This window comes from Artemia sp. Qi Xiang Cuo, chromosome 16, assembly GCF_049724085.1.
Source record: "Artemia sp. Qi Xiang Cuo chromosome 16, ASM4972408v1, whole genome shotgun sequence".
Classification (NCBI taxonomy): Eukaryota; Metazoa; Arthropoda; class Branchiopoda; order Anostraca; family Artemiidae; genus Artemia; species Artemia sp. Qi Xiang Cuo.
Window position 1 is genome coordinate 17,650,619 of NC_142809.1, and position 27,978 is coordinate 17,678,596.

Sequence of the window (27,978 nt, forward strand, 5' to 3'; positions counted from 1 at the left end):
AGTCAGATAATAATAAGTAATAAAATTTAATAATCAATAATTCACGCGAATAATTAACTTGTGAGACAAGGGAGGCTGAGCCACCCACAGATAATCGACAAATTAAAAGTAAATAATTTTTCACGAAAGAATAAAAAGAAACATTGATAAAAGGATTTTCATTTGAACAAAAGACGTTAAATAAACCTTAAAATAATGACGGACAAACAAAGAATTCAGACAAGATCTACCGCGGTAAAACAAAAATCGGATTTAGACACACAATTATATGCGACTCCTGCTGGAAAGACCCTAAGAAAAACACCATCAGATAGAACCATATATCACTAAACAGATGAAATAGACATTTCTGAGACATGTGAAGAGGATATCTTCAAACCAAAATCAGTAATAGAGCGATCCCCGGTACGAACCAAAGAAGAAGAGAAAAGTCTAAAACAAGTGCAGAAAGAATTACTCACAGATAGAGAAATCCAAACAAAAGAAACAGTGGCGATAATAAATGAGGAAAAATTATTACATGAAAGAACGGGTAAAACAAAACAAAATCACCCTTCAGAGAAGGTACAAAAAGTAGGGGAGTTGCGGGGAGAAGAAAATATTATACAACGAGTAGACTCAGAAAACGAATTAAGAGAATATAAGAACAGTGAGATTCAGAGTAGGCCAAGTAGCAGGAGTAGTAGAAGCTCAATTTCGAGTAGGAGCTCGCGAAAGAGTACTCAAGTAGAGACAGCACAACAAATATTAAATTTCATGAGAGATATAGAGCTAGCCAGAGAAAAAAAGGAAGAGGCTGATAGGATAGCCAGAGAAAAAAAGGAGGAGGCAGAAAGAGAGGAAAGAAAATGCATAATGGAAATTATTGCAGGGAGAAATTACCAAGAGCCTCAGAAATCGTCTACAATAGAGATAATGCAGGCAGTAAACCTTCAACCAATGAAAGAAAATGAAGATGTACATTTATACATATGCAATTTTGAAAAAACGGCGAAATTAAGCGGATTACCAAGAGAAAATTGGGTGACAAGAATACAGCCCCTCCTTAACTACAAAGCACAACTTGCGTATAAAGCATTACCAATGGAATGCTCAAAAGATTTTGAAAGGCTAAAACAAGCCATTTTTGAAAAATTTCAACTCTTCCCCGAGCACTTTCAAAGAAGGTTTAGAAGCGAAAGAAAACGAGACAACGAGACACATAAGGAATATGGGTACAAATTGAAAGATATGTGTTTAAAATGGCTGGAGATAGAAAACTATACAATATTAGAAGACCCGGAAGAAATAAAAGTTAAGATAACAGGAATAGTTAATAAAACAGCGATGGAACAATTCTTAGAAAATACCTATCCAAATATGAGAATGTACTTAACAGAGAAAAACCCACAGACAAATGAAGAAAAGTCCGAATTAGCAAAGAGGCACACTGAAATTAGAAGGGAGACATTCCCACAAAAAACCCGTGTGGGAGGACCTTGTAGATAAGAAGACCAGCACACATAGACTCAAAAGAATGCTAGCCCAATATGGGAAACACACGGAGAATTAACATGATACCGCTGTCACTTGAGATGCCACTATAGCACCATTTACCCAAATAAAGACGGTAGAAAATACGGACAAAAACAGGAACAGTATGATGTTACCTGTTATAACTGTAATAAACGAGGACATTACGCCTCAGATTGCCGAAGCGCGAAAAAAAATTACGACAAAAATTGCAGAACAAGGGAAGAAGGGGCATACGGAAGACAAGATAATCCGAGAAAGGATCGATCCCAAGAGAATTGGAAAAAGTTTCAAACATATAAGAGAACCACATGGGTTAAAAGCCCGGAGAAAATGAAAACTTGCGCATTTGCAGAATCACACAAAGTGTGTGGCGAATTAAATGGTAAATCGGTAGAAATAGCTATTGATTCATGCAGCGACCAAACCTATGTACGGGAAGACTTAATAAAGAAAACTGACATAAATTACAAAAATAAAGTGGCATCGCTATACTACTATGGAGCAGAACATAATTGTCCGACAGCTCAGGTCATAATAGAAATAGCCAATAAACATTGAAATACTTTTAGAACAGAATTAAAAGTAGGGGTTGTACAAACTCTTCCAGTTGACGGTTATTAGGGGGAGATTTCGTAAATATCAAAAACTTCCTTGCAATAAATGCAACATCCATGATCAAAAGAGTAATTATGGTGACACGGAGTCAAGAAAAAAATAAGAGGGAGGCTGTGCCCCCCACTAATGAAAATGATGATCAGAATATACAATACCCATTTCAATTCAACGACGAGATGTTCATAAAAAATGCAAAACTAAGAAAACCGAAAAGCCAAAAAAGGGCAGATAAAAAGGAATATAACCAAAAACAAGAAAAATTATTGACCATAGAAAAAGAACCAGAAAAGACCAATGAGGAACTAACCGAAACACTCGGAATAACTTCCGAACAATTCGCAGAACTACAAACAAATGATAAAGACTTCAGAAAAATAAAACTAGCACTAACGAATAAAAAAAAAATCTGCAATCTAAACAGTTTTCCAATAATGGAAATCTACTTTACAAAATAATGGAGAACGGGGAAAACGTTAGAAAACAACAACTTTTGGTAGCACATGAATTAAGGAAAGCGGTAATAAAGTTGGTTCACGCGAGCCCAACGGGGGGACACCTGGGATCACAAAAAACAAGATATAGAGTCTTACAGCGTTTTGATGGAAAGGTTTAAAAAAAGATATTATCAACTTCTTTAAAAGATGCAACGATTATCAATTAGTCGCATGCAAAAAACCGAATGAAAAAGTTCCAATGAAAAAAATGCCCATTTCGGCAAACCATTTGAGAGAATTTCAATGGACATTGTAGGTCCACTTCCGAAGTCTAGCACGGGAAACAGATTCATTCTAGCTATTAATGATCTGGCTACGAGATACTCAGAAGCTATCCAAATGCGAACAATAAAATCGCCCAAAATCGCAAAAGAATTAGCAAAATATGTCTCACGTCACGGAATCCCGAAGGAAATTTTAAGAGAAAATGGAACCAATTTTATATCGACATACATTCGAAAATTATTCGAAACTCTCGGCATTAAACAAGCATTAACTACTCCATTCCATCCTCAGACAAATGGAGTGACAGAAAGATTAAACGGAACCCTAATTAGTACGTTGAGACGTTTTGTAAGAGATGATGTAAACCAATGGGACAAAATGCTTCCTTCTGTCCTTTTTGCATACAGAGAAACTCCACACCAAGCTTCAGGGTTCTCGCCATTTGAATTACTATATGGGACAAACCCAAGGGGGGTGGTAGACATTTTAAAGGAATCCTGGGAGAATGAGGAGAAAAATGAAGGAACAGTGACAACCCACTTGCTATCACTACGAGAAAAACTGCATAAATAACATGAAATTGCAAAAAAAGCAAAGGGGAAATATACAGACAAAATGAAAACATGGTACGATAAATCCGCCCGAATGCGCGAATTCAAGGAAGGGGAGGAAGTCCTCATTTTATTACCGGACGGAAATAATAAATTGGAAGTGAGATGGAAGGGACCGTTTAAGGTGAAAAAGAAAATGAATGATGTAAATTATATGATAGAATTAGATGAAGCGAGAAAAAAGGAGAAAAATTGCCATTGCATTGACTGAAGAACTTTAACAAAGAAAATGAAAAAGGCAGCCACAAGGATATGCAAAAGCACTATCTCATAATTTGGACCTCAGAACATGACGAGGAAAGTGCCCCTTTAGGTACAATAGACCCGGTAGAAACACATATAAACGCCATTGAAAGGGTTTCGGCAGAAAAATATCTGAGCCAGGCTCAGAAATCCCAGTTAAATAAGTTATTCACGGAATTTGCAGACGTATTAACAGACCAAATCGGAAAAACAGAAAATGTAGTACATAAAATACTATTAAAGGACAAGAAACCAATAAAACAATACCCATACCGAATACCGGAAGCGAAAAGAAAAGAAATGAAAAAAGAAATTGACCGAATGCTCGAGTTAGGGGTGATAGAACCATCAAACTCAGAATTTGCAGCACCAGTCGTATTAGTCCCGAAGAAAGATGGCTCCATTAGATTTTTCGCGGACTATAGAAAACTGAATAGCGTTTCCGAATCAGACGATTATCCAAGACCGAGAATGGACGAAATTCTAGAGTCAGAAGGCTCAGAAAAATTTATATCAATTTTAGACTTGAGAAGGGGGCATCGGCAAGTAAAATGGACCCCAATGATTCAGCTAAAACTGTCTTTATCACTTCATTTGGGTCGTACCAATTTAGGTTGATGCACCACAAACATTCCAAAGGCTAGTAGATTATATTTTAAATTCCTTACCCTATACTAGAGCCTACTTGGATGATATTATAGTATTTTCGAACTCGTTCAATGAACATATAATCCATATGGACAAGTATTAACCAGGCTGAGAGAGAGCTAGACTAACTTTGAATGTAGAAAAATGTAAATTAGTGCAAAAACAAACAGAAGATTAGGGACACAAGATAGGAAACGGTGTAATAGACCCATTAGGGTACAAAACAAAAGAAATTAGAAACACGGCAGTTCCGACCACAAAGAAAAAAGTTTAGTTGTTTTTGGGGTTGGCAGGATATTATCAAAAATTCATACCAAATCTAAATCCAGACCTATCTAGACCAGTTAGTAACTGAAATAAAGCAAAAAGCAAATTTGACTTACTCTGGTCAAACGAGTTCCCTTTAATGAGCAAATGGAAAGAAATACAAACGGATATAATTGGATATCTTTATAATTTTTGAATTAATACGATACTAACTAAATCATTAATTTGATTAGTGCTAATTAATGTAGCGTGTTACATTACTGTTGGGAAGGTTCATCGTTCAAGCTTTGTAGTAGGTACTGTATCTCAATTCTATAATCAAATAAAAGCAGAATATATGCTCCTTAGTCATTTAATTAACGGGGAGACGTGAAAAGAAGACTATGGATGATCTTGTTGAGGGTCTGGAAGATGGTAACAGACGGTATAATAGCAAAATAATGCATTGCTATGCTAAGAGACCCAGTTCATTGGCTGGTGATATTCAATACATTGGAATTATATAATTGGGGCTATATATTTGCACATTGGGGGGGGGGGGGTGTAGGTTAAAACCCCTTACCCTCCTGGATACGGCCTTGTGTATCGCTCCCTATACCAAATTTTTTTTTAAGAGACCCAGTTAAGGTAGTCAGTTTGACTGCTTAGACTAACTAAGCAGTGTATGTGATGAGATTACTTTGATGAACTTAGTTGAAATAAACACAGTAAGTGCAATGAAACAACGCAATATCATTCGTATAAACTGATATCATCAGTGATAGCACTGATATCAATGGATAAAATATCCTAGACTTAGATCATGCAGATTATATGAGTGTCCAAGATAAAAAAAATCAGTGAAATGAATCAAGTAGGGGAGGTTTCGGGGGTCCTTGGCATGGACGAATCCAGGATTTTTCTTCGTGAGAAATTTTCGTCTACAGAAAAAAAAATTAAAAATAATGCATCAAGAATTTTTTATACCAATTTTTGTTGCATTTCTATGAATCGAAAGAAAATTCTGGAGGGAGGGGGGTTCAAACCCTGGGTCAAACACGGCCTGGATCCATAATTTTAGAATAGGTTTAAAAATTAATGTTAAGAAAACTAAGCTGCTTAAATTGGGAGTGAATGTGAATGAAGAGGTACCAAGATAATTTGCAGAGGGATTAGCTTCACTTATCTAGGCAGCATAAATAAAAGGTTCCAGCTAGTATTACCAAGGATACTTTAAATTTATACAAGGCAAATATACATTAATAAGGTGTCCTCAGGACAAATAAAGAAAGACAAGACATAGATGAAAACAAGGAGAAAGTATAATGTGAACGAAAAAAAGGATGAAAATACTCAAGAAGAGAAAATTGAAAATTATAACAAGGGAATAAATCACAAATAAACTAAGTATTCAATAGAGTTACCCTTGTCTAGCCCAGCTATTAACCGAAATTAATTAAAAAAAACAAGTTTTTCTAACTGAAAGTAAGGAACGACATAAAACTTAAAACGAACAGAAATTATTCTGTATATAATAGGACCTGTCCCCTCCTCAACGCCTTGCTCTTTACGCTGAAGTTTTTTTTGTTTTAAAAATAGAGTTGTGAGAAAGAGTCAAACTATAGCGTAAAGAGCGAGGCGTTGAGGAGGGGACAACCCCTTTCATATACAGAATAATTTCTGTTTGTTTTAAGTTTTAATGGCGCTCCTTACTTTCATTTAAAAAAATTATTTAGTTTCTGAACGTATTTGAATTAATGAAGGTTTTGATTTTGGCTCACCGTACATGAATAATTAAAACGAAATTTGCCTATTGATTTTACATTTTTTGGTTAAATAGCTTTCTAGGAAGTTGTTTAATTTTATTTACGAACGTTTTTATTAGTAATAAATATACGTAACTTACGAATTAACTTACGTAACGAACTTCTACATTCATATATTTTTAATACGTATACTAGGGTTTCACCCCCTAGTTAATACTTCACTATTTGCGCTAAAGTTCGAATTTTGTTCCGATTCTTTAAAAATTACCCCTTAATCATGAAGGCCGTTAATTAGAATAGAAGTTCTTATGGAAGTATTAAAAAAACTGTAGCGTAAAGAGCGAGGTATTGACTAAGGGGAGAGCTCAATCATATACGTAATAATTTCTGTTCGTTTTAATTTTTTATGTTACTCCTTACTTTCAGTTGAAAAATTTGTTTTTATTATTTAATTTCTGATCATTTTTTAAATAATGCTGGGAAATCCGGTGCGCCCTTCATAGCAATGTCCCTTCCCCCATGAAAAGCTCCTCCATGGGAAAATCCTCCCACGTAACCTCTGACCCCCCACCACTACCACAAAAAATACCCCCTTTAAACGTCTGTATACTTCCCAAATAACCAATACTATATGAAAAAATTATGCAAAGCTCATAACTTACAGCCCTTCCTTCGGGGACTGTGGGGGATTCAGTCATCCTGAAAGACATAGTTATTATATTTCTCGACCATGCTGAACAAAATGGCTATCTCAAAATATTGATCGAGTGACTTGGGGGAAAAAAATGAGCGTGGGATTGGGCCTAGTTGCCCTCCATTTTTTAGGTCACTTAAAAAGGGCACTAGAACTTTTAATTTCCTTTCGAATGAGCCCTCTCGTGAATTTGAAAATTAAAACAAGTTAATAAATCACAAATAAACTAGCAAAGTATTCGATAGAGTTACGCCTATCTGGTTCAGTTAGTAAATAATTCAAAACTCAAGCAAAGGCAGATTTGACTTACTCCGGTGAAAACAAACAAAAAACTCTGGTCAAAAAAAAAAAATACAAAACGCACCAAAAAGTTTTTATATGCAAATTTTTTAAATTTTATGATTCTGACAAACATTTCAGGGCAAAGAGGGGGGAGTTCAAACCCCATATTCTCCCACCCCTGAATACAGTCTTGAATATGGTTAATACCTTTAGTAAGATACGAATATTGCTTACAGGAGTATTTTTAATCCGTTGGTCACCCAGTCTTCGCCACGTGGTTTATATCTGGGAGCACTACTACTTCGGCCTATACATCTTCTTAAAGCGGTTTCCCTCAAGGCGCAGCAAAAGAACAAGTTCTGTGTTGCTGATTTGATGGGTTACGGTACATCTATATGAAATAAAGCAAAAAGCTCATTTGACTTATCCTGGCCAAACTAGTTCCCCTGTAATCAGCGAGTGGAAAGAAATATAACTGGACATAATCGGATATATAGAAACACAATTGGACATCTTTATAGTTTTTGAAAAGTTAAATTGCCTAGGAAGAGCCAGAATAGAACTTCGCGTACCAGGTAATTTATTGAGTATTATTATCACATATGATAGTTTTAATCTGGGGAGTGTCTTTTTTTCCAAGGAACATAATAGCCTGTGGCTGTCTCCTGAAAACAAGAGCGTTATTAAGCCAAAAACGCTATTTAAGGGTAAGATTCAGCTTCCATAAAACAGACCTGGGGGACGACAGGCTTCATTCCATTTTCACTAAGGAACTTGGCCATATAGTCCCTCTTCGGCAAAAGTTCAGCAGCCAATGATTGAAAATAACAGTCTGAAGACCCGAATCGTGACAACTCCAGTTCAAAACCTCTGGCGCATGCCTCCTACAGAAAATTTATTACAAAATACTAAAAATAATAAGGAAGCATAGTTTATAAATAAAGGAAGTATATACATTATTATGATTCCCTAAAAATATGAATTTAACTCCTACTGCTCCTTTGAAACGTCCATTGGTCAACTTTTCCCCCAAATATTTTCTTTAAAAAATCACAGAAAGAATACAAGAAAAAAGACAATAAGAGCTACATAAAAATGTTTGGAATCACTTCATGATTTGGGAAAGATTTTATTAGTGCTTTTCGGTCCAAGCATCTCTACTCTCCTCATCCTACATTTTATGATTTTTAAATAATTTCCATATATTTATATTATTTTTATAATTATACAATAATTATATATAATACAATAATATAATTTTTAAATATATGATAATATACAATATATACACACACACAAATATATATATATATATACATACATATATATATATATATATATATATATATATATATATATATATATATATATATATATATATATATATATATATATATATATATATATATATATATATATATATATATATATATATATATATATATATATATATATATATATATATATATATAAATATATATATATATATATATATATATATATATATATATATATATATATATATATATATATATATATATATATATATATATATATATATATATATATATATATATATATATATATATATATATATATATATATATATATATATATATATATATATATATATATATATATATATATATATATATATATATATATATATATATTCCCAATAATGGGTTGACTTGCATGGTGATGCAGAACACCATCGCGGGAGGATCCTCTATAGGAGGACAACTGTGGCAGGGCGTAAGATCCAGATCTATGGACAACGGCCTCTGCAAAGGGCTGCCTCGACCTTTTCGGGGTACCTGCAAGACTGGGGACCTTGCGGTTAACTCTATTCCCACTTGAGGTGTGGTGCCCCTCGAGGAAATTATAGCCTAGTAAACGACAGAGCATTCGCACGGGATTCTGACTGATGGACAATTCTTCTTCGCTTGGTATTTTTTGAATGACGTCTTTGGGCTGAAATACCACTTCCTAGCTAATTTATCTATTATGGGTTGCCTCCCCGTAGTAGCATAATATTTGTAGGCATGAATATATAATGATTCGAAGGTAATAGGCTTGAGACTGTCTGTCCAGGATTTTGACTCTTTTTGATAGAAGAGCATCGCCAAGTGCTGAAAACCATATTGTGACCAAGATGGGCCCAGGATTGCACAAAGCCTTCATTCATGGAGTTCCCAGGGACTTCTTGCTGTCCGGTTCTGATCTTCCGGTTCTTCTTGCTGTCAGGGCTCATGATGAATAAGGAAGCTGCTAAGTCTTGTTTAGGCTGGGAAGGTATTAATAATAGAATACTAATTGCTCATTTCATGACTAGAAAGTTCAGGGTATCAGTTATAGTAGTATACGCCCCTGTAGAACCGATTGACGGAGATACTAGTGACTTAGATGAATTTTACTAACAGTTACAGGAGCAAATAGACAGGGTCCCAGGTAGAAATATGATGTTATTACTGGGAGATTTTAACATCCAGGTTTGTAGAAATTGGGATAGATGGTATCCTAGCCTAGGTAAATATTGTGTAGGAAAAGAAAACAGTATTGGATACAGGCTTGTCCAGTTTTGCAGGTATAATAATCTAGTTATAACCAATACAGTCTTTGGTCATAAAATGGGTCATAAGCTAGCATGGTATTCACGTGATGGTAAGACAGATAATCTTATTGATTATGTTATAGTAAACCAAAGACTGGCAGAATCAATACAATATACTAGGGTATATAGGAGTGCTGCTATTGATGTTAAAGATAAAGATCACCATCTAGTAGTGTCAAGGGTTAATTTAAAACTGAAATATCGGAAGGATAACGACCTCCCGGGAAGTTAAGATGTTGGTAGACTCCAGGGTAGGAATTTGAGAGAAACATTCCAGGTGTAATTGAATAATAAACTTGAGAGTTTAAAATTTGACAATGTAGAAGATGGTTAGAATAATCTTAGAAAAGTAATTTGTGAAGTTGCTGAAGGTGTATAAGGGAAGAAGGCTAAAACTGCAGCTAAGAATTTTAGGAAAAAAGCTTTATGTTTAATAGAAAGGAAAAAAGACTCCTACAAGAATTATCTGAGTGATAAATTATATGAAAACAATTGAAATTTAAAGAAAGCAGAGAAAGCATTAAAATATGAACTAAGAAGGTGTGAAGTGGAGGCCACGGATAAAATTGACGAGGATCTAGAAGATGCAGCTAGACGGTATAATAGTAAAACTTTGTACTGGCACTTTAACAAATTGAGAGGGAGTAGTCAATCTAGACTTGTCCCAGTTAAAGATAGGAATGGGGTCGCAATTAGCGATAAGGAAAAAACTAAAGAGAGATGGGCCGAACATTAGAGAACTTGCTTAACCGAGATAGAGTTGTAGGAAAAAATATAGAGGAAAATGAAAAAGTTTGCGATACCTTGGATGTGAAGGAAGATTTGTTTTGTGAGGAGGAATTAGCAACAGTACTAAAAGGATTAAAGAATAATAAGGCTCCAGGTGCTGATTGGGTGGTAAATGAGTTTCTTAAATATGGTGGCTCTGAAGGTTAGAAATAAGTTACTGAAGATTATGAATGTGATTTTGAAAAAGGGGAAGTACCTAACGATTTTAGGAAAATCTTAATTAAGCCACTTTATAAGAAAGGTGATAAGCGTAAATTTCGTAATTATCGAGGTATAAGTTTTATCTCTGTAGGTTGTAACTTACTTATTAATATGAAATATTTTAGACCTAGGGATATCGTAAATAACGTTATAAGAGAAGAACAGCGCGGTTTGAGGAAAGGTAAAGGATACGTCAACCAAATTTTCACTCCTAAGCTGATAATTGAAAAGTGCCCGAGTTTTTAAACACCTTTGGTCCTCAGTTTTATAGATTATGAGCAAGCGTTCGATTCTGTTGATAGAAGAGCTTTAGAAAATGTTTTATGCTTGTATGGCATACCAGACAAATGCGTTGAATTGATTAGGGCTATGTTCGAGAATAACACTGCTGCGGTTAAGGTAGGAAGTGAGGTTAGCAGCTGGTTTTGTATTAAATCAGGAGTTAAGCAGGGTTGTGTTCTTTCCTCCTTTATATGGATTATTTTGATGGACTTTGTTTTAAGGAGCACAAGAAAGGCAATGGGAGACCACGGAATCAAATGGGGAGGAAAAAGTCTCCTGGACTTGGATTATGCTTTTTTTTATTTTTATTTTTAGATGATTTAAGCATCCTAGATGAAAGTGTGAGCAAAATGAATGAAGTTTTAGAGGTTTTGCGAGTTCAGGGTGCTAGAATTGGTTTGAAAATTAATGTTAGGAAGACTAAGTCACTAAGGCTAGGAATAAGTGAAGATGAAAAGGTGATGTTGTGTAATGAAAAGATTGATCAGGTGGACAGCTTCACTTACCTTGGTAGTATTATTAGTAAAGATGGTGGAAGCAGAGAAGATGCTAAAAATAGAATAGCCAAGGCTCAGGGTGTTTTTTCACAGTTAAAAAAAAGTCTGGAAGAATAGGAAGATAAGTCTGCAAACCAAGATTAGAATATTAGAAGCTACAGTGATGACAGTGGTCAAATATGGCTCTGAAGCATGGACTCTCCGAAAAGCGGATGAAGAATTGCTAGATGTTTTCCAGAGAAATTGCTTAAGGATTGTTCTGGGTACCCAGCTGACTGACCGTGTTTCAAACAATAGGCTATACGAAAAATGTTGTTCAATACCGCTCTCTAGGGCTATAAGGAAAGAAAGGTTGAGGTGGTTAGGGCACGTTGTGCGGATGAAGGATGACAGATTGCTGAAGATTGTTCTTTTCGGCCAACCATCTAGAGCTAAACGGAAAGAAGGTCGTCCCCGTCTGGGGTGGGAGGACGTCATAAAGAAAGATTTAAAGGAAATGGGAACTTCGTGGGCGGGTGTAAAAAGGGAGGCTTTGAATAGATTGGGGTGGTGGAGGAGCGTGCGTAGCTGTGTTGGCCTCAGGCGGCCAACACATATATATATAAATTATATATTATATATAATAATATAATTTATAAAATATATGGCAGTACATAATATGTACCTATACAATTGTTTAGCCTCCCTAGTTTTCGTTTCTAATTATCATGAATATGATATGTCATTATCTAATCATTATCTCATGAATATATCATTATCTAATTATAAAAATAATTATCATGTATACAAACTTGTCTTCCTCTTTCTTTTATTTTGGAACAAAACTTATCTTTTTTATAAGAAAATGAGTCCAGGTTCCCTTTCACCAGCTTCTTGCTTTTAAATTTTAATTCGGAAATTTTTTAATCAAACAAGTTCGTGGTAACGAACTGTAAGTAAGGAGCGACCCGGCTCAATGGTAACCGAAACTCTAAAAATCAAAATTTTGATACCAATAGATACATCAAAAGGATCATACTTTAATGCTGATTTCAAATATATAGGTTTTATCAAGTTTAGTCTTACCCATAAAAAGTTACGCGCCTGAGAAAATTTGGCTGATTTTAGAAAAAAGGGGGAGAGACCCCCTAAAAGTTATTGAACCTTAATGAAAATCACACCATCCTATTCAGCGTATCAGAGAACCCTACTGTAGAGGTTTCAAGCTCCTATCTACAAAAATGTAGAATTTCGCATTTTTTACCAGAAGAAAGATCACGGGTGCGTGTTTATTTTTTTTTTTTCCCCAGGGGTAATCGTATTGATCCAGTGGTCCTAGAATATTGTAAGAGGGCTCATTTTAACGGAAATTAAAAGTTCGAGCGCCCTTTTAAGTGACCAAAAAAATGGAGGGTAACTAGGCCCCCTCCCACGCTCATTTTTTCTCAAAGTCACCCAATTAAAATTTTGAGATAGCCATTTTATTCAGCATAGTCGAAAATCTAATAAATATGTCTTTTACGATGACTTCCCTCACAGTTCCCAGGGGATGGGCTGTATGTTTTGAACTTTGCCCATTGCTTACATTTTGTATTGTTTTTTGTGAATTATACAGACTTTTTCTGGATGATTTTTTTTCGGGGGGGGGGGGGCTGGAGGAGGGGGTTACTTGGGAGAATCTTTCCGTGGAGGATGTTTCTTTGGGGCAAGGGACATTTCTTTGAAGGGGGCGCCAGATTTCCAAGCATTATTTGAAAAAAGATCAGAAATTAAATTAAAAAAAAACAGTTTTTTCAACTGAATGTAAAAAGCAACATTAGAACTTAAAATGAACATAAATTATTACGTATATGAGGGGGGTCTCCCCCAAGTCAATACCTCGCTCTTTACGCAACAGTTTTTTTTATTGCTTTCAAAAGAGCTATCTATTCTAATTAAACGGCCTGTGTGATTCAGGGGTTTGTTAATTAAATTTTTTTTTAACTTTTAACGTAAAGATCTTGTTTTTTAATAAGTTGAGAACCCACTCATATACTTAATAACATATACGTAATAAAAAAAAACAATAAAAAAAAACAAGCGATACGGCTCAATAGTTATCGAAACTTTTAAAAACGGAACTTTGATGTCAATAAATGTATCAAAAGAATGGGCTTATAATTCTGATTCTAAATATATGAATTTTATTAAGTTTAGTATTACTCATCAAAGGCTACGAGCCTGAGAAAATTTACCTGATTTTTTAAAGAGGGGGGAAACATCCCTTAAAAGTGAAATAATTCTAATGAAAATTACACCGTCAGATTCAGCGTATCAGAAAACCCTATAACATAGGTTTCAAGCTCATATCTGCAAAAATCTGCAACTTTGTATTTTTTGCCAGAAGAAAAATATACGAATATAGAAGTTCGTTAGGTAAGTTAATTTCTAAATTACGTCAGAACCAAATTTAGAGACAGCCATTTAGCAAAAGAAAATTACATTTTTTATAAAAATTTTGTTTACTTATTCAATGCCTGCGAGCCAAAATGAAAGCTTCATTAACTAAAAAACTATCAGAAATTAAATAAAAAAAAACAAATTTTTTAAACTGAAAGTAAGGAGTGACATTAAAACTTAAAAGGAACAGAAATTAGTCCGTATATGAAAGGGGCTGTGCCCTCCTCAACGCCTCGCTCTTTACGCTAAAGTTTTTATTGTTTAAAAAAAAGAGTTGTGAGAAAGTCAAACTTTAGCGTGAAGAGCGAGGCGTTGAGGAGGGCACAGCCCCTTTCATATACGGAATAATTTCTGTTCGTTTTAAGTTTTAATGTCGCTCCTTACTTTCAGTTTAAAAAACTTGTTTTTTTTTATTTATAAAAGAAAAAAAGGTCTTTCTTTTTAAGCTGTTAAACGAAAAACAATAATCCCCTATTTTACTTTAGAATTAAGTTCATTCTCATTTTTTTACTATTAGAGAATAGCAGCCTTTCTTATATTTTTCTTGGTTTTCATTTTGTAAAAATAATTTGTTTTTTTTTACAAATTATCTCCTTTTAAATTAAACAGTCAAACAATTATGACATTTTCCATTTTCTATCTACCAGACATTCAAATTGATTTGACAGATAACTCCTCCTAAATTTTACGTTAATTACAACTCTATTGATTAAAACAAAATTACAAAACAGTAAGTTTCTCTTTCTTAAATACACTGGATTTTTATTCTCCTTATTGAACTGGATAATTCAAATTAATTTATGAAGAATAAGGGAATTTCTCTTCTTTTACTATAACACTAAACAAACAAGAAGTAAATAAAAGACAAAAAATTCCCTTGCTTCCATTAATTAATTTCTTTTGGGGGGGGGGGGACTTTGATATCTGTATTAAAACCTACCAGTAAGCAATGGGTAATTTCCATAACTTTTGACGATTTCCCCTTGGGACTGTGAGATTCATGCCCAGATATAAGATAGTCAAAACTAAAAATACATCCTTTATTACCAGTTACTACAGTACAGTGGCTATTGGGCTCTCTTCTAGAGATCGAAGATTGAAGTTCGAGTCACCCTGCAGTAACGAGTTGGAATATAAAATTGCGCAAGTCATAAGAAAAGTATGTTATCTTTATTTTGCAGAATCGCTTAATCAAGCGCTTTGTTCAAAGAAGAATTTATGTCAGTTTTGAATTCATTAGCCTAGAGACTTCGGAGGACCATTGAAGTTTAAAAGTTGATGAGTTAACTTTTTTTACACTGCTACAGTTGGCACTTTAATTTATTACAGTTTGCTATACCTTGTGACACTTTCCTCTTCCATTGTCCATGTTAACCAAATATAAAAATGCGCTTAAAAAAGAACTGAAAAGTGAGAAAAGATTAGCATTTCTAGCTGATTCAAGAATGGTAACTGTTATTAAAATTAGTCCTAATAGTAAAATATTATTTTGACAGCAGATTTAAGGGAATTTCAAAAAATAGCATGATGCCCTAATATTTCAGTCGGATGATAATGGACAAAAACCCTAGTGTACTTCCATTTTTTCTTTAATTCTGACTGGCTACTTTTTAAGCACTTACTTGTGACGGAGTTGAACAGGTATATACACAGTTTTGATGAGCAATGCCTAAATTCTTTATCAAATCCTCTGGTCCATAGGCCCAGCCCAGCTTCCATCCTGTGATACTGAAAGTTTTACCAGCCGAACCAACAGTGATTGTTCGCTCCCACATACCTGGCAATGTGGCAATCCTAACGTGTTCATTTGGAGCGTAGACAAGCCACTCATACACTTCGTCACTCATGCAGAGAACGTCATATTGAATACATAGATTTGCAATCACTTGAAGTTCAGCACGGTTGAAGATCTGAAAAATAAAATTGAAGGTGCTGACAGTCAAGAAAGCAAAGCAACCAGGATTACTACCCAAGAAATTTATCACTAGCCTTAGATATTCATTTTTTTTCTTAATGACACTATTCATACGGGGGTTTCCACAACTTTGGCGTGACGGAAACGGCCTGGTTCAATGATTTTGATGAATTTACAACCATTTAGTATACTTGCATTCTTGATAATTTTTCGCTACTCCGAGGATATTATTAGGGCCTATTATTTCTAGGATATTTCTTTGCGCCTATTATCTCGGGTTGAACACTGAAAGACAAAAAAAAATCTACTAATAGCACTGTGACCAGTGTTACCAACACCTCAAAACAAAATGTACTACAAATTGCAAAAAAAATGTACCAAAGACAAAAAAAGTATCATATCCCAAATTGTTTTCGCGGATCGTCGGTGACGTAAAGTACTATCTATGACCATTTTGCATAAGACATTTTCATTCACTTTCTTTCTCCATTCCTTTGTTTTTCTTTATCTTCTAATAGAGTACATTACTCCTGACAGTACTTGAAGAAATTGTTCGAAGCATTATATATTACAACAGGAACATTTTACTACCGGCCAACAGAAGTCATTGTTTTTCGGCCATTTATAAACTTGGCAAACTTTAGCAGACTTTTTCAAACTCAAGACGAGCAGAAATTAACATGAGTAGGGCTCAAAACCCCTATGCCTTCCCAAGGCCAGAACATAACTTGGACTCTACTGAAAAAATATAAATGTTTTCACTTTTATAACTTTAATAAATCAAAACATTTTGACTACTAAAATATCAGTATATGTATATTAAACTGACAATGCACATTCATTTGTATTTTTTGCACATTCATTTGGGGTTTTGAGTCCAACTCACGTTAATTTCTGCTCGTTTTGAGTTTGACTCGACCATTTATTGTAATTTCTGTTCGTTGTGGGTTTCATTTATTTATCGATTTCTGTTCGTTGTGGGTTTCAATTTATTTGTGGTCGTTTCACGCTTGGTAGATCATTTGATTTTATTTTTGCTCATTTTTGGTTTAATGGAGTTCTTTACTTTTTCGTTTTATATTGACATAGTCTTTTCAGGGAAAAAGAAAATAATAGCTTAATCCTTTTTTTTAAGACTTTTTAGTTTGGCCTGCTTTTTGTATGCCGGAGAAACATTTTCAGCAATTTTTAAAAACATACACCCTTTCAAAAATCTGGGCACAAATAGTAGTGCTTAATTTAGTTTCCTGCCTCTTCTAGTTGACCTAAAATAGAAAACTTGGTACCATTCGCAAAGAAATATGTTAACTTTCTTTGATAGCTTGGATACACTTACGCTATTTTGATTTGGATAAATTTTAAGAGCAGAATAGCCCCGAAAGTTTGAACATAATAACCTCAGTCGTTCTTGGAATACTGCTGAGATGCCTTTTTGGGAATTAGCATCAACATAGTTCATTTTGATTTAATCTTAAGGCAACATTTAGTTTTTGAACATAATTGGCAAATGGGAGGGTTGGCGTGGGAAAGGGATTAGTTGCACTCCAATCACTTTCCACTATTAAAAAGGGCATTATCCATTCCAATTTCCAATCGAATGAGCCCTTTTCCAAGTTTCTACGACAACTCTTACGATATGAAGTGCCCTAGTCTAAAGGAAAAAAAAAACAAATAATACATTGTGCCAACATCGTTCTTTACTTAGGCAGCGCGATTGCGCTGTCTATGATAATTTCTGTTCGTTTTAAGGTTTAATGCTGCTCCTTACTTTCAGATGAAAAAAAAACTGTTTTTTTTTATCACTGATACAGTTACAGCCCAATATTTAAATGAGTCTGCAATTTGCCTGAAACAGGACACCTTTCCTGTTGCAGAATCTGATTAATCAAATGCACACTAATACAGATATATATATATATATATATATATATATATATATATATATATATATATATATATATATATATATATATATATATATATATATATATATATATATATATATATATATATATATATATATATATATATATATATATATATATATATATATATATATATATATATATATATATATATATATATATATATATATATATATATATATATATATATATATATATATATGTAGTAGAGGTAGATCGCGTTATTTTAAATTTCTTCTTACTTTTAATTTCTCTTAGCAGGCTCCTTTTTCCTTAACAAAAATTTTCAAACTGAGGAGATTCACCTTGGGTGGTTGGCTTTTGTTTTTATTCCACTAGACTCCCAACCATCATGAATCCAGTGTCATAGCTTCATTTTTAGTCTTTCATTTTCAATTGGTTAGACTTGATATTTGATACACAGAAAGATGTTTTTGTCGACCTTAGGACGCCGGAAGTGAAGTGTCTGTTTACAAAAAAAGGAAAATCGGTGACTGCTTTTCTGTCTCTTATTATGACTATGCTGAACAAATCAAGGTGAAATAAAATATTTGTAGATGAAAGAATACAAACATGGGTACAAAAATACTGAATTGTACCACAATGTACCATAATTTTGTAAAATGTACTATATTCTTTGGGATTGTACTAAATTGTACCAGTAGAGGTGAAATGTACCAAAATGGTACAATTGTACCACGTTTGGCATCACTGACTGTGACTTAAACCCTGAGGTAGCCACGCGAGCAAGGAGATGAGGCGTGGCTCCTTGCGAAATTTCTGATTTTTTCCGGTGCTGTCGGAAATTTCTTATAGATTTTACGACATTTAAACATCTAGATTCGTTTTAGCACTGCATTTTAATAACCAACAAGAAACACATCAGGGACGAGATTTAAAAATCTAGATACAAAATTGTCCAAGTAAAGAAACACGTATACTTCTTCATTTGTTTATTCATCTACGTTGATAGCACATTGATTAGCAATTTTGGGCAATTTTGGGTAATTTTGAAAATTGCCCAAGTAAAGAAACGCGTATACTTCTTCATTTGTTTATTCATCTACATTGATAGCAAATTGATTAGGAATTTTGGGCAATTTGGGCAAGTGGGCAATTTTGGGCAATTTTGAAAATTGCCCAAGTAAAGAAACGCGTATACTTCTTCATTTGTTTATTCATCTACATTGATAGCAAATTGATTATCAATTTTGGGCAATTTGGGCAAGTGGGCAATTTTGAAAATTGCCCAAGTAAAGAAACGCGTATACTTCTTCATTTTTTCATTCATCTACCTTGATAGCACATTGATTAGTATACCTTTTTATAAAATGGTTTGTCGTTTTTACATTTACCCGAAAAACCTGCAACATGCAATCTTCAAATCATATTAAACGAGCAGAATTGTAAAAAAATAATATAATATAATTTTATAATTATAGTCAGTGTAGATGCTGAAAAATAAGCAGGTTTTGACCTTTTATAGGGCAAGAGCAAACTCCCCATAATCTCCTCTTTTTTAACCACTGGTTCTCACGGTATATAAAAATAAGAGAGGAAAGGAAATAATAAATGAAAAATAAAATAAAAAAGGGTGAGAAAACGAGGATTTTGTCAGCCAGTGGCAAAACATGAAGAAGAGGAATAGGCTAATATTTTGACAAGGACCTCCGCGAAGTAGTCCTCCGTGCTAAGCAAAAAAAAAATAACAACAAAAATTTAACCTTTTGGAGTTTCCTCGACAAGATGCGGACAGACACTGAATGAAAGACTAAGCCGAAAGAAATGAAAAAAGGATTTACCAAAGAGATTGAGCAAGAATTTTTTGCCTTGCAATACTTTTTGCTCGTCTGCAATTTCTATTTTCATTAGATATGCAAATGGGTTCTCTTAAATTTGACTGGGTGTAAATATTAATTGAGTCTCTTAGTATTAAATTATTATAAATTGGGCTTAATGAAATGTCTGCGATGTCTCTATTTATAGCCCAATTTCTGTTTATATATATTTTTTTTATCTCAATTACCTCTTTAAAAGATTGCGGTATGCAAACATTAAAGTTGCCTCCTCAAAAAAAAACAAAATGTGTAGGATTTTCAAATATATGCAGGGCCAAGGCGGAAGCAGTGTCATTTTCATTTTCCAATCTCAGGGACTTATCTGTTGAAATTTTGTGTTCATGCAAACGTTCACCAAGTTGTTGATGGGTCCTAACAATGTAAAATTTCCCACATGAACACGGGACTCTGTAGACACCACTACGCAGTATATGGTTAGTTTTATCTTTTCCTGAGTTGAAAAAATGTTCAACTTTTTGTTCACTTTTGAAAGAAACAGAGAGATTGTGTTCGTTTAAAATTTTTCCAAGTTTATCGCTAAGTTCTGAAATGTATGGTAAAGTGGTGAAAGTTTTTTTCTCAATTGCCGGAGTAACTGAATCAAGGGGGATGGGCTCCCTATTTTATTGTTTTATTTTTTTTAATCGTCTATCTATGATATCTTCAATAAGGTTTATTGGGTAGCCATTGAAGAATAGAATATCTTTGATATAATTTAATTCGGAACTTACATGATTAAGTGAACAGATTTTTAAAACTATGTCGACTAAAGAGATTATTACCCCTCTTTTGACAGAAGGGGGGGGGGGTAATATGACGAGAAATCTAGATACCGATCATTATGGATTGGCTTTCTGTATACAGAAAGCTCAAGGCTAGGAGTATTTTTTATGATCAAAACATCCAAGAAAGGCAGCTTTCCTGAATCTTCTAGTTCCATTGTGAACTGGAGATTCAAATCAAAAGAGTTTAAATGTGCCAAAAAATCCCTAAGAGCGTTCTGTCTATGTTTCCAAAGCAAATACCCTTTTTTGGAAAAAAATACATACAAAGAAATAAAAAGTGATCCCACAGACAAATACACACAGCAGTTGAGAAAAGAATTAGAAACTTTAAAAGACAGTAGACTAATTACCCCTCAAATATACAAAAAATTCTACCCCAAAGGATACTCAGCCCCAAAGTCTTATGGTCTGCCTAAACTCCATAAGAAAGATATTCCATTACGTCCTATTGTAGCATGCTATAGTTCTCCAGCTACAGGTGTAGGAAAGTTCTTGGCCACCATTTTTAAGCATCTTTTGAGCACACAGAAATCTCACATAAAAACTTCCATAGATCTTGGTGAGAAGTTAAAATTTCAAAGTACAACAGAAAAACTATCTTATCTAGTTTTGATGCAGTTTCTATGCACACTTCATGCGATGTCCATAAATGTGAGCAGGCCTTACAAAGAAAATTAGGGGAAAATTCTTCTTGGTCAGATTACAAAACTTTGGAAATTGATACGAAAATTACGCTTGTTCGTCTTTGCAACAAGTTCTCTTCGTATCTTAATTTCCGAGATGAATTTTCCCTTCAAATCATGGGCCTATCCATGGGCACTGTTTTATCTCCTTATTTGGCAAACTTCTACATAGATTTCACAGGACAATCTGCTTTGAAGTTTCCACTTAAAACCCTCTCTCTGGTTTTGTTTCGTTGATGATATCCTTTCTGTTTGGGAACATGGACAGGACTCTCTTAAGGATTCTTTGGCACATTTAAACTCTTTTGATTCGAATCTCCATTTCACAATGGAACTAAGAAGATTCAACAAACCTGCCTTTCTTGGATGTTTTGATTATAAAAATACTCATAGGCTTGAATTTTCTATATACAGAAAGCCGACCCATAATGATCGGTATCTACATTTCTCGTCAAATCACCCCCCTTCTGTGAAAAGAAGGGTCATAATCTATTAAGTCGACACAGTTTTAAAAATCTGCTCACATAATCATGTAAATTCTGAATTAAGCTATGTCAAAGATATTCATTCTACAATTACTACCCTGTAAACCTTATAGAAAATATCACAGATAGACGATTAAAATACGGTAAAACAAGAAAATAGGGAACCCGTCCCCCTTTATTGAGTTGTTCTGGCAATTGAGAAAAAAAATTTCACCACTACTATACATTTCAAAACTTGGCAATAAACTTGGAAATTTTTTAAATAAACACAATCTCTCTGTTTCTTTCAAACGTGAACAAAAAGTTGAACATTTTTTCAACTCAGGAAAAGATAAAAGTGACAATGTACTGGGTAATGGTGTTTAAAGAGTCCCGTGTTCATGTGGTGAATTTTACATTGGTAGGACCCATCAACAACTGAGTGAACATTTGCATGAGCACAAAATTTCAATAGATAAGTCCCTGGGATTCGAAAATAAAAATGACAACTTTGATTCCACCTTGGCCCTGCATATCTTTGAAAATTCTGCACATCTTGTAGAACCTATTTGTATATCTAATGAAAACCGAAATTGCAGGCGAGCAAAAAGAATTGCAAGGCAAAACATTCTTGCTCAATCTCTCTGATAAATCCTTTTTTCATTGATTTTGGCTTGGTATTTCATTCAGTGTCAGTTCGCATCTTGTCGAGTAAACTCCAAAAGAGTTAGATTTTTGTTGTTTTTTTTTCTTTTTTGTTTAGCACTGAGGACGACTTGGTGGAGGTCCTTGTCAAAATATTTGCTTGTTCCTCGTCTTCATGTTTTGCCACTGGCTGACAAAATCCTCGTTTTCTCACCCTTTTTTTATTTTATTTTTCATTTATTGTTTCCTTTCCTCTCTTAGCTTCATATGTCATGTATAGTCAGTGTGGTCTTAGAAGGTATTTTGGTTCTCACGGTTTTTGGAAAACCTCACTTAAAATCTGTGAACAGACGTTAAAAGATAAGAAGAGGGTAAAAGTAAAAGAGAGAAAGAGAGATACTTACATTTTTTTTGCACCATCTCCGTTTCACCATTGATAAATAAATAAAAATGCCTTTACATTAAAATTTTCAAACAGTTTCTTATTATTTTCCACATTATTTACCAAAATTTATTACCGTTTGAGATGATCGAATAAGTCCTTTACAACTTTCCTTAAAACTTCTTTTGTCACTATTTGAAACCATGTTCTATCTAAAACTGGGACTATTCCGTATTGAAAACGTTCTCTTTATTTCTTGGCATGCCAATACAATATCTTGACTATTACGACGTCAAGGCTGCATCTTCCGGATCAAAGCCAATTTAACCATAGCCTCCATTTTAGATTTCTTTAATTTATACTTCAATGCCTTATCGACTGCCCTTAATTTCTTTTTATTCTTGTAAAATCTATCGTAAAGAACTATTTTCTATATCATTTCCCACAACTTTATGACCGTTCGAGATATTGTAAAAAGAAATGTCCTTTCTAGCTTTACTCTCCTTGACACTTGCTTTATCGCTATTTGAAGCCATGTTCCTACCCAAGACTGGTACTAGTCCAGACTGAACACTTTCTCTCTGCTTCTTACCATCCAATTACAAGATCCTGGCTATTATGTCAAGCTGCATCTTCTGGATAATCAACAATTTTAGCTTTAGTCTCCGTGTTGTATTTTTTTAATTCATCTTTTACTTCCTTGTCACATCCCTTACTTTCCTCTCATTCCCGAAAGATCTAGCACAAAGAAATCTCAAATACAAAATCCGTCTTTCGTCTACTAGGCTTATAGCCTTTTTGCTAATATTCCTAGGAGCTTTTCTAAATTTCCTCTTAAACATCTGTGGCTGCTCCACAAAGCTTTTTACATCTTCTGCATTATCAAATTCTCAGTTCCCAAATCCTAATTCTTTTTGGAATGTTCTTCAGTAAATTTTTATCCTTGATTGCGATCTTCGCGTTAAATTTAATTAAATATAAACTAAAGTGAAAAAACTAAAAAAAAAAATAACAGCAAAAAGCACAATAATACAGGAATGATTTTAAACCAGTACCTTTCCAAGTGGGTTGTGTGGGGTATTGATAATTATAGCCTTGGTTTTGCTCGTAAATTTTGACATTAATTCCTCTTCATCTAAAACCCAATTTTCAGAATTTGATTCATCACCTTTCTAAAAAAGAGGAACACGTCAGATGATGTGCTAAGGACACAGGAATTGAGTAGTAAAGTTGGGAGAAAAAAAAGTTGGGAGGAAAAAAAACTCAGTGTTGGGAGGGAAAAAAACTCAACTTTAATTTGGAAAAGCCAATCTCAAAGGTGTTCAGTCAAAAGACATATATGTATGTTACAGGAGAGTGACACTGCAGAAAATAAGATTTTTTTTAATCCTTTTTGTAACATCTGACTTATTAAATTTATATAACTAACTATTAGAACAAAGCAGTATTTAAAGATCTGTTTTAAGTTTTTGAAGTAAGAAAAAATGGGGACATCACATAGTTCGGAAAACTGAAAACCTTAAAATTATTTTGAAGTCGGAAAACAAAGGCTGAAAAAGGTAAAAAATAATTAGTTGTTTTTTTGTTATTTTTTTCTAGCCTTTTCTGCTTCATACATGAATGACGTTAAAATAGATTTTAAAATTGCGAAAACTAACTCAATTAAGGGAGGTTTGTAATGAAAGTTTGTAGCATGGAGTTTGTAACAGTTTGTAAGTTTGTAACATGGTTTGTAAAAAGGAGGTTTGTAACAAAAAAAAAAAAAAAAAATGTAAAAAAAAAATGTAAAAAAAAACAAATTTCGGCCACCTTGTGTGCAGTCCACATGAAGTTCATCTGGAATGGCTTCTGTGTCCACGTAGGTGTTTAAATTAAATAATGATAATTAATCACTTCTTCTCTAATGGCGAATAGGCGTTTTTGGTTCGAATTTGGGGAGACAAATCGATTCATTATAAGTTTGTAAATTTGCTATTTAAAAGAATATAAAAAAATAAGGAATATAAAAAATAAAGAATATAAAAATTTTAAATAAAAAAACTAAAAAAATTAAGCATATTCGGGTGGGCATGCAGCAAAAAGAACTAACAAGGACTTTTTGCAAGACAAGGCTGCTTTCTTTAATTTATGATTCTTTCGTTAACGTAACCAAGGCTCTTGTATCTTTTCATACATAAAATAAACACATTCACTTACCGGTTTAAGGGGAATAAAAACTGGGGTTCCTCCAGCGAGCCGTACCATTGGTTCATAGCAGTCAAAAAATGGCTCAATAATTATAACCTAAAGAAAAAAGCCTAAATATTACAAAAGACAAAAAAGCTCATATCAGTGTAACTATTTTTAATTTTCTTTTAGCAGGGGGTCCTTCAGGCTAAAATCGGAAAGGAGAAGACTCCTACTCATACCCTATGTATAGATATACTTCACAAATAATAATAATAATAATAATTTATTTATACCTCCTTTACAAACATAAAATGCTGATAGAGGAGTAAATAAAGGAAAAAGGAAAAAATACACACACACTAACGAAATACAACATAGGATACAAAAGATGCAATGAAAACACCTCTGATGAATAACAATACTATAGCAATACAATTTTTTCTAATGCAAGTTATAAGACCTTCACAAAGGGCCTTGGGCACATATTAGTAGTTATCTAGGTACCATTTTTGATGCCCCTATAGCAATCTCCATGTTATTCTAAGGGCTTATGTTCCTTCCATGCTATTCTATGTTCCTTCCATTGTTATTCTATCGGACCTCTACACGTGATTAAACACGTCATGAAACTACTTGCTATTTGCTTATGTTCCGTTTGTACCATTCCAAACAAGTGGGGATTCCCCGCTTGTTCCTAAACATATGCAAAAAAGATAACAGTATGACTGGGGGGTTCCCGGCACACAATTGCTTCATCTCCAAGTTTTTTTTCAACCAGAGTGGTTTTTTTTCGAGCTGACAACTGTTTTTTAGGCAGCCAATCAGAGAATTGCTTAACAATTCGTCATTGAAACCCTGTATAAAATGGTCATGCGTTGGAATTTAATTTTCATTATGTATTAGCATATTGAGCATAGTACACTGGATTTTATTAACTCTGAAACCATGGATATTTCTATTTTCAATGTGAGTACACTTTCATTCTTTATTTCCAAAAAAAAATCGTTTTACTAGTAAATTCAAATTTCAGGGGGACTTAGCCACCCCTCCAACAACACAAAGCTTAAAATATGATGCGTATACTCGATAGAAAAGGCAAAAGCACGCTTTTTTCTATTATGTAAAACAAAAAACTCCCTTTTCCATTGCTCTGTTAGGAGCATAATTCTGTAATTTTAGTTCTTTTTCGTTCAAACATATCCTTTTCCAATCGTGCGTTTAAAATGTACTGTCTTTTTCCGCTCTAAATAAAACCATCTGTGTTCAACCTGTTACCAAAGAGGGGATGATTTCAAAACAACATTTGGCATGCGTCTTATCGGGATTAAGAAAACAAAAAGATGGAAATGTGCGATTCAAGACTCATTGACAAAAGAGTTTGTTTTTTTGGCCAAATTAGACAGATATTTTTCAATTATATTTGATGAAAGCAATTGGATTTCACAGATGATTAAGAGGCTTTTATAAAAATATATGACAGGGAAGAGGGCAATGAATCAATTCTAACACGGTTTTTCTTTACTTGGTATCCGTTAAAAACGAAATTTTTGTGTTAAATAAGTAATTCTTGTATCTTTTAAAAGAGCTTTACGGAGTTTGAGGGAGACTCTGTTCCTTGATTCCGTGTGGTTAAAGGAGATTCTTTGTGCAGACAAATTTTTTCTTCTGTAAAAAGGGAATTGTTTTTTCCATGCTAAATTTTGCCGGCTTTTTTAAGGAAGAGGATTCATACAATTGCTCTCCCCCCGAAAAGATACCTAAGTCTAACGGCGTTGCTCCAATACAACAAGTGGAGATAGGTGGCCCATTGGGGGCCACTCACATCCATTCCAGACCGGCACTGCCTGCCCGAAACTCACCAGTGCCAACTCCTATGCAGCCAGGTAGAAAGCTGAAAAGAGAATGGATGGTTGCTCACAGGATGGGGAGTCCCACTGGATCACCTGTACAAGCCAGTGACATCGCCACCACATCTATGCAAGAAACGGACGGCACTCAACAGCAGTCTGAATTTGGAAATGTGAGTATTTTCACCTCTAGCTTCTACCTATTTCTATCCAACTTTTTTTTTGCTTTTTTTAAAGTATTTTCTTTTCGCCATTTTTCAACACCGTAAAAGTGTATGTCAGAGATATTAAAATGTTAATCTCCCCCTCCCCCCCCGACCATTGTTTTAAATTTCTCTGCTCTCCTCAGAGATAGCTGAATATATTGCATTTTCTTTATTAGCAAAGAAAGCACTCTTTTGCGTCTTTCTGAACTTTCTGTGGGAGGGGGGGGGATGGAGGCAAGTATTTAGTTTAAATAATTCTAGGAGGAATTGAGTTTTGAGGATGGGGTGAAAAAATGAACATGTTTTTTTTAACTTTATAAAATAATGGTTATTTCACATAGAAAATAAAACCTTTTTTCTATAGGTTAATGAATTAGCCTTTTCGACATTTTTCAACATCGTAAAAGTGTATGTCAGAGATATTAAAATGTTAATCCCTCGCCCCCAACCAGTTTTTTAAATTCCTCTGCTCCCCTTAGAGATAGCTGAATATAATGCATTTTTTTTATTAGCAAAGAAAACACTCTTTTGCGTCTTTCTGAACTTTTTGAGGGAGGAGGGGGTAACTTTTTAGTTTTAAAAATTAGTTTACGAGTAGAAAAATGCTTCACTACAGATATGGCTATTGTGTTTTTTGTGAGCTTTCTGAGGGAGAAGGGGGTAACTTTTGAGTTTAAACGATTCTATGAGGAATATGGTTTTGTTGGAGGGTATGGAAAAATGGTCAGTGTTAATTATTCGGGAAACATACGAGTAGAAAATGCTTCACTACAGATAAGGCTATTGTGTCTTTCTAAACTTTCTGAGGGAGGAGGGGGTAACTTTTTAGTTTAAAAAATTTGTTTACGAGTAGAAAAAAGCTTCACTACAGATATGGCTATCGTGTCTTTGTGAACTTTCTGAGGGAGGAAGGGGTAACCTTTTAGTTTAAAAAATGCAATGAGGAATTGGGTTTTGTTGGATGGTATTGAAAAATGGT

At 34.1% G+C, this 27,978-nt stretch overlaps 1 protein-coding gene across 7 annotated transcripts in view; it reads right to left on the reverse strand.

Annotated features, from left to right (window-relative positions):
• The window catches only part of LOC148942639 (kynurenine aminotransferase-like), a 181,620-nt gene that overhangs the window by 49,547 nt on the left and 104,095 nt on the right, over window positions 1-27,978 (reverse strand). For 6 of the 7 annotated variants that reach the window (XM_089102654.1, XM_089102657.1, XM_089102655.1 and 3 more), the window contains exons 5-8: window positions 24,974-25,060; window positions 23,833-23,949; window positions 15,763-16,050; window positions 8,074-8,223 (exon numbers count right to left, since the gene is read on the reverse strand). In XM_089102654.1, coding sequence (XP_088958780.1) covers window positions 8,074-8,223; window positions 15,763-16,050; window positions 23,833-23,949; window positions 24,974-25,060 — 642 coding nt within the window. The remainder of the gene's footprint in view (window positions 1-8,073; window positions 8,224-15,762; window positions 16,051-23,832; window positions 23,950-24,973; window positions 25,061-27,978) is intronic. The other variant, XM_089102660.1, reaches the window with a different exon arrangement.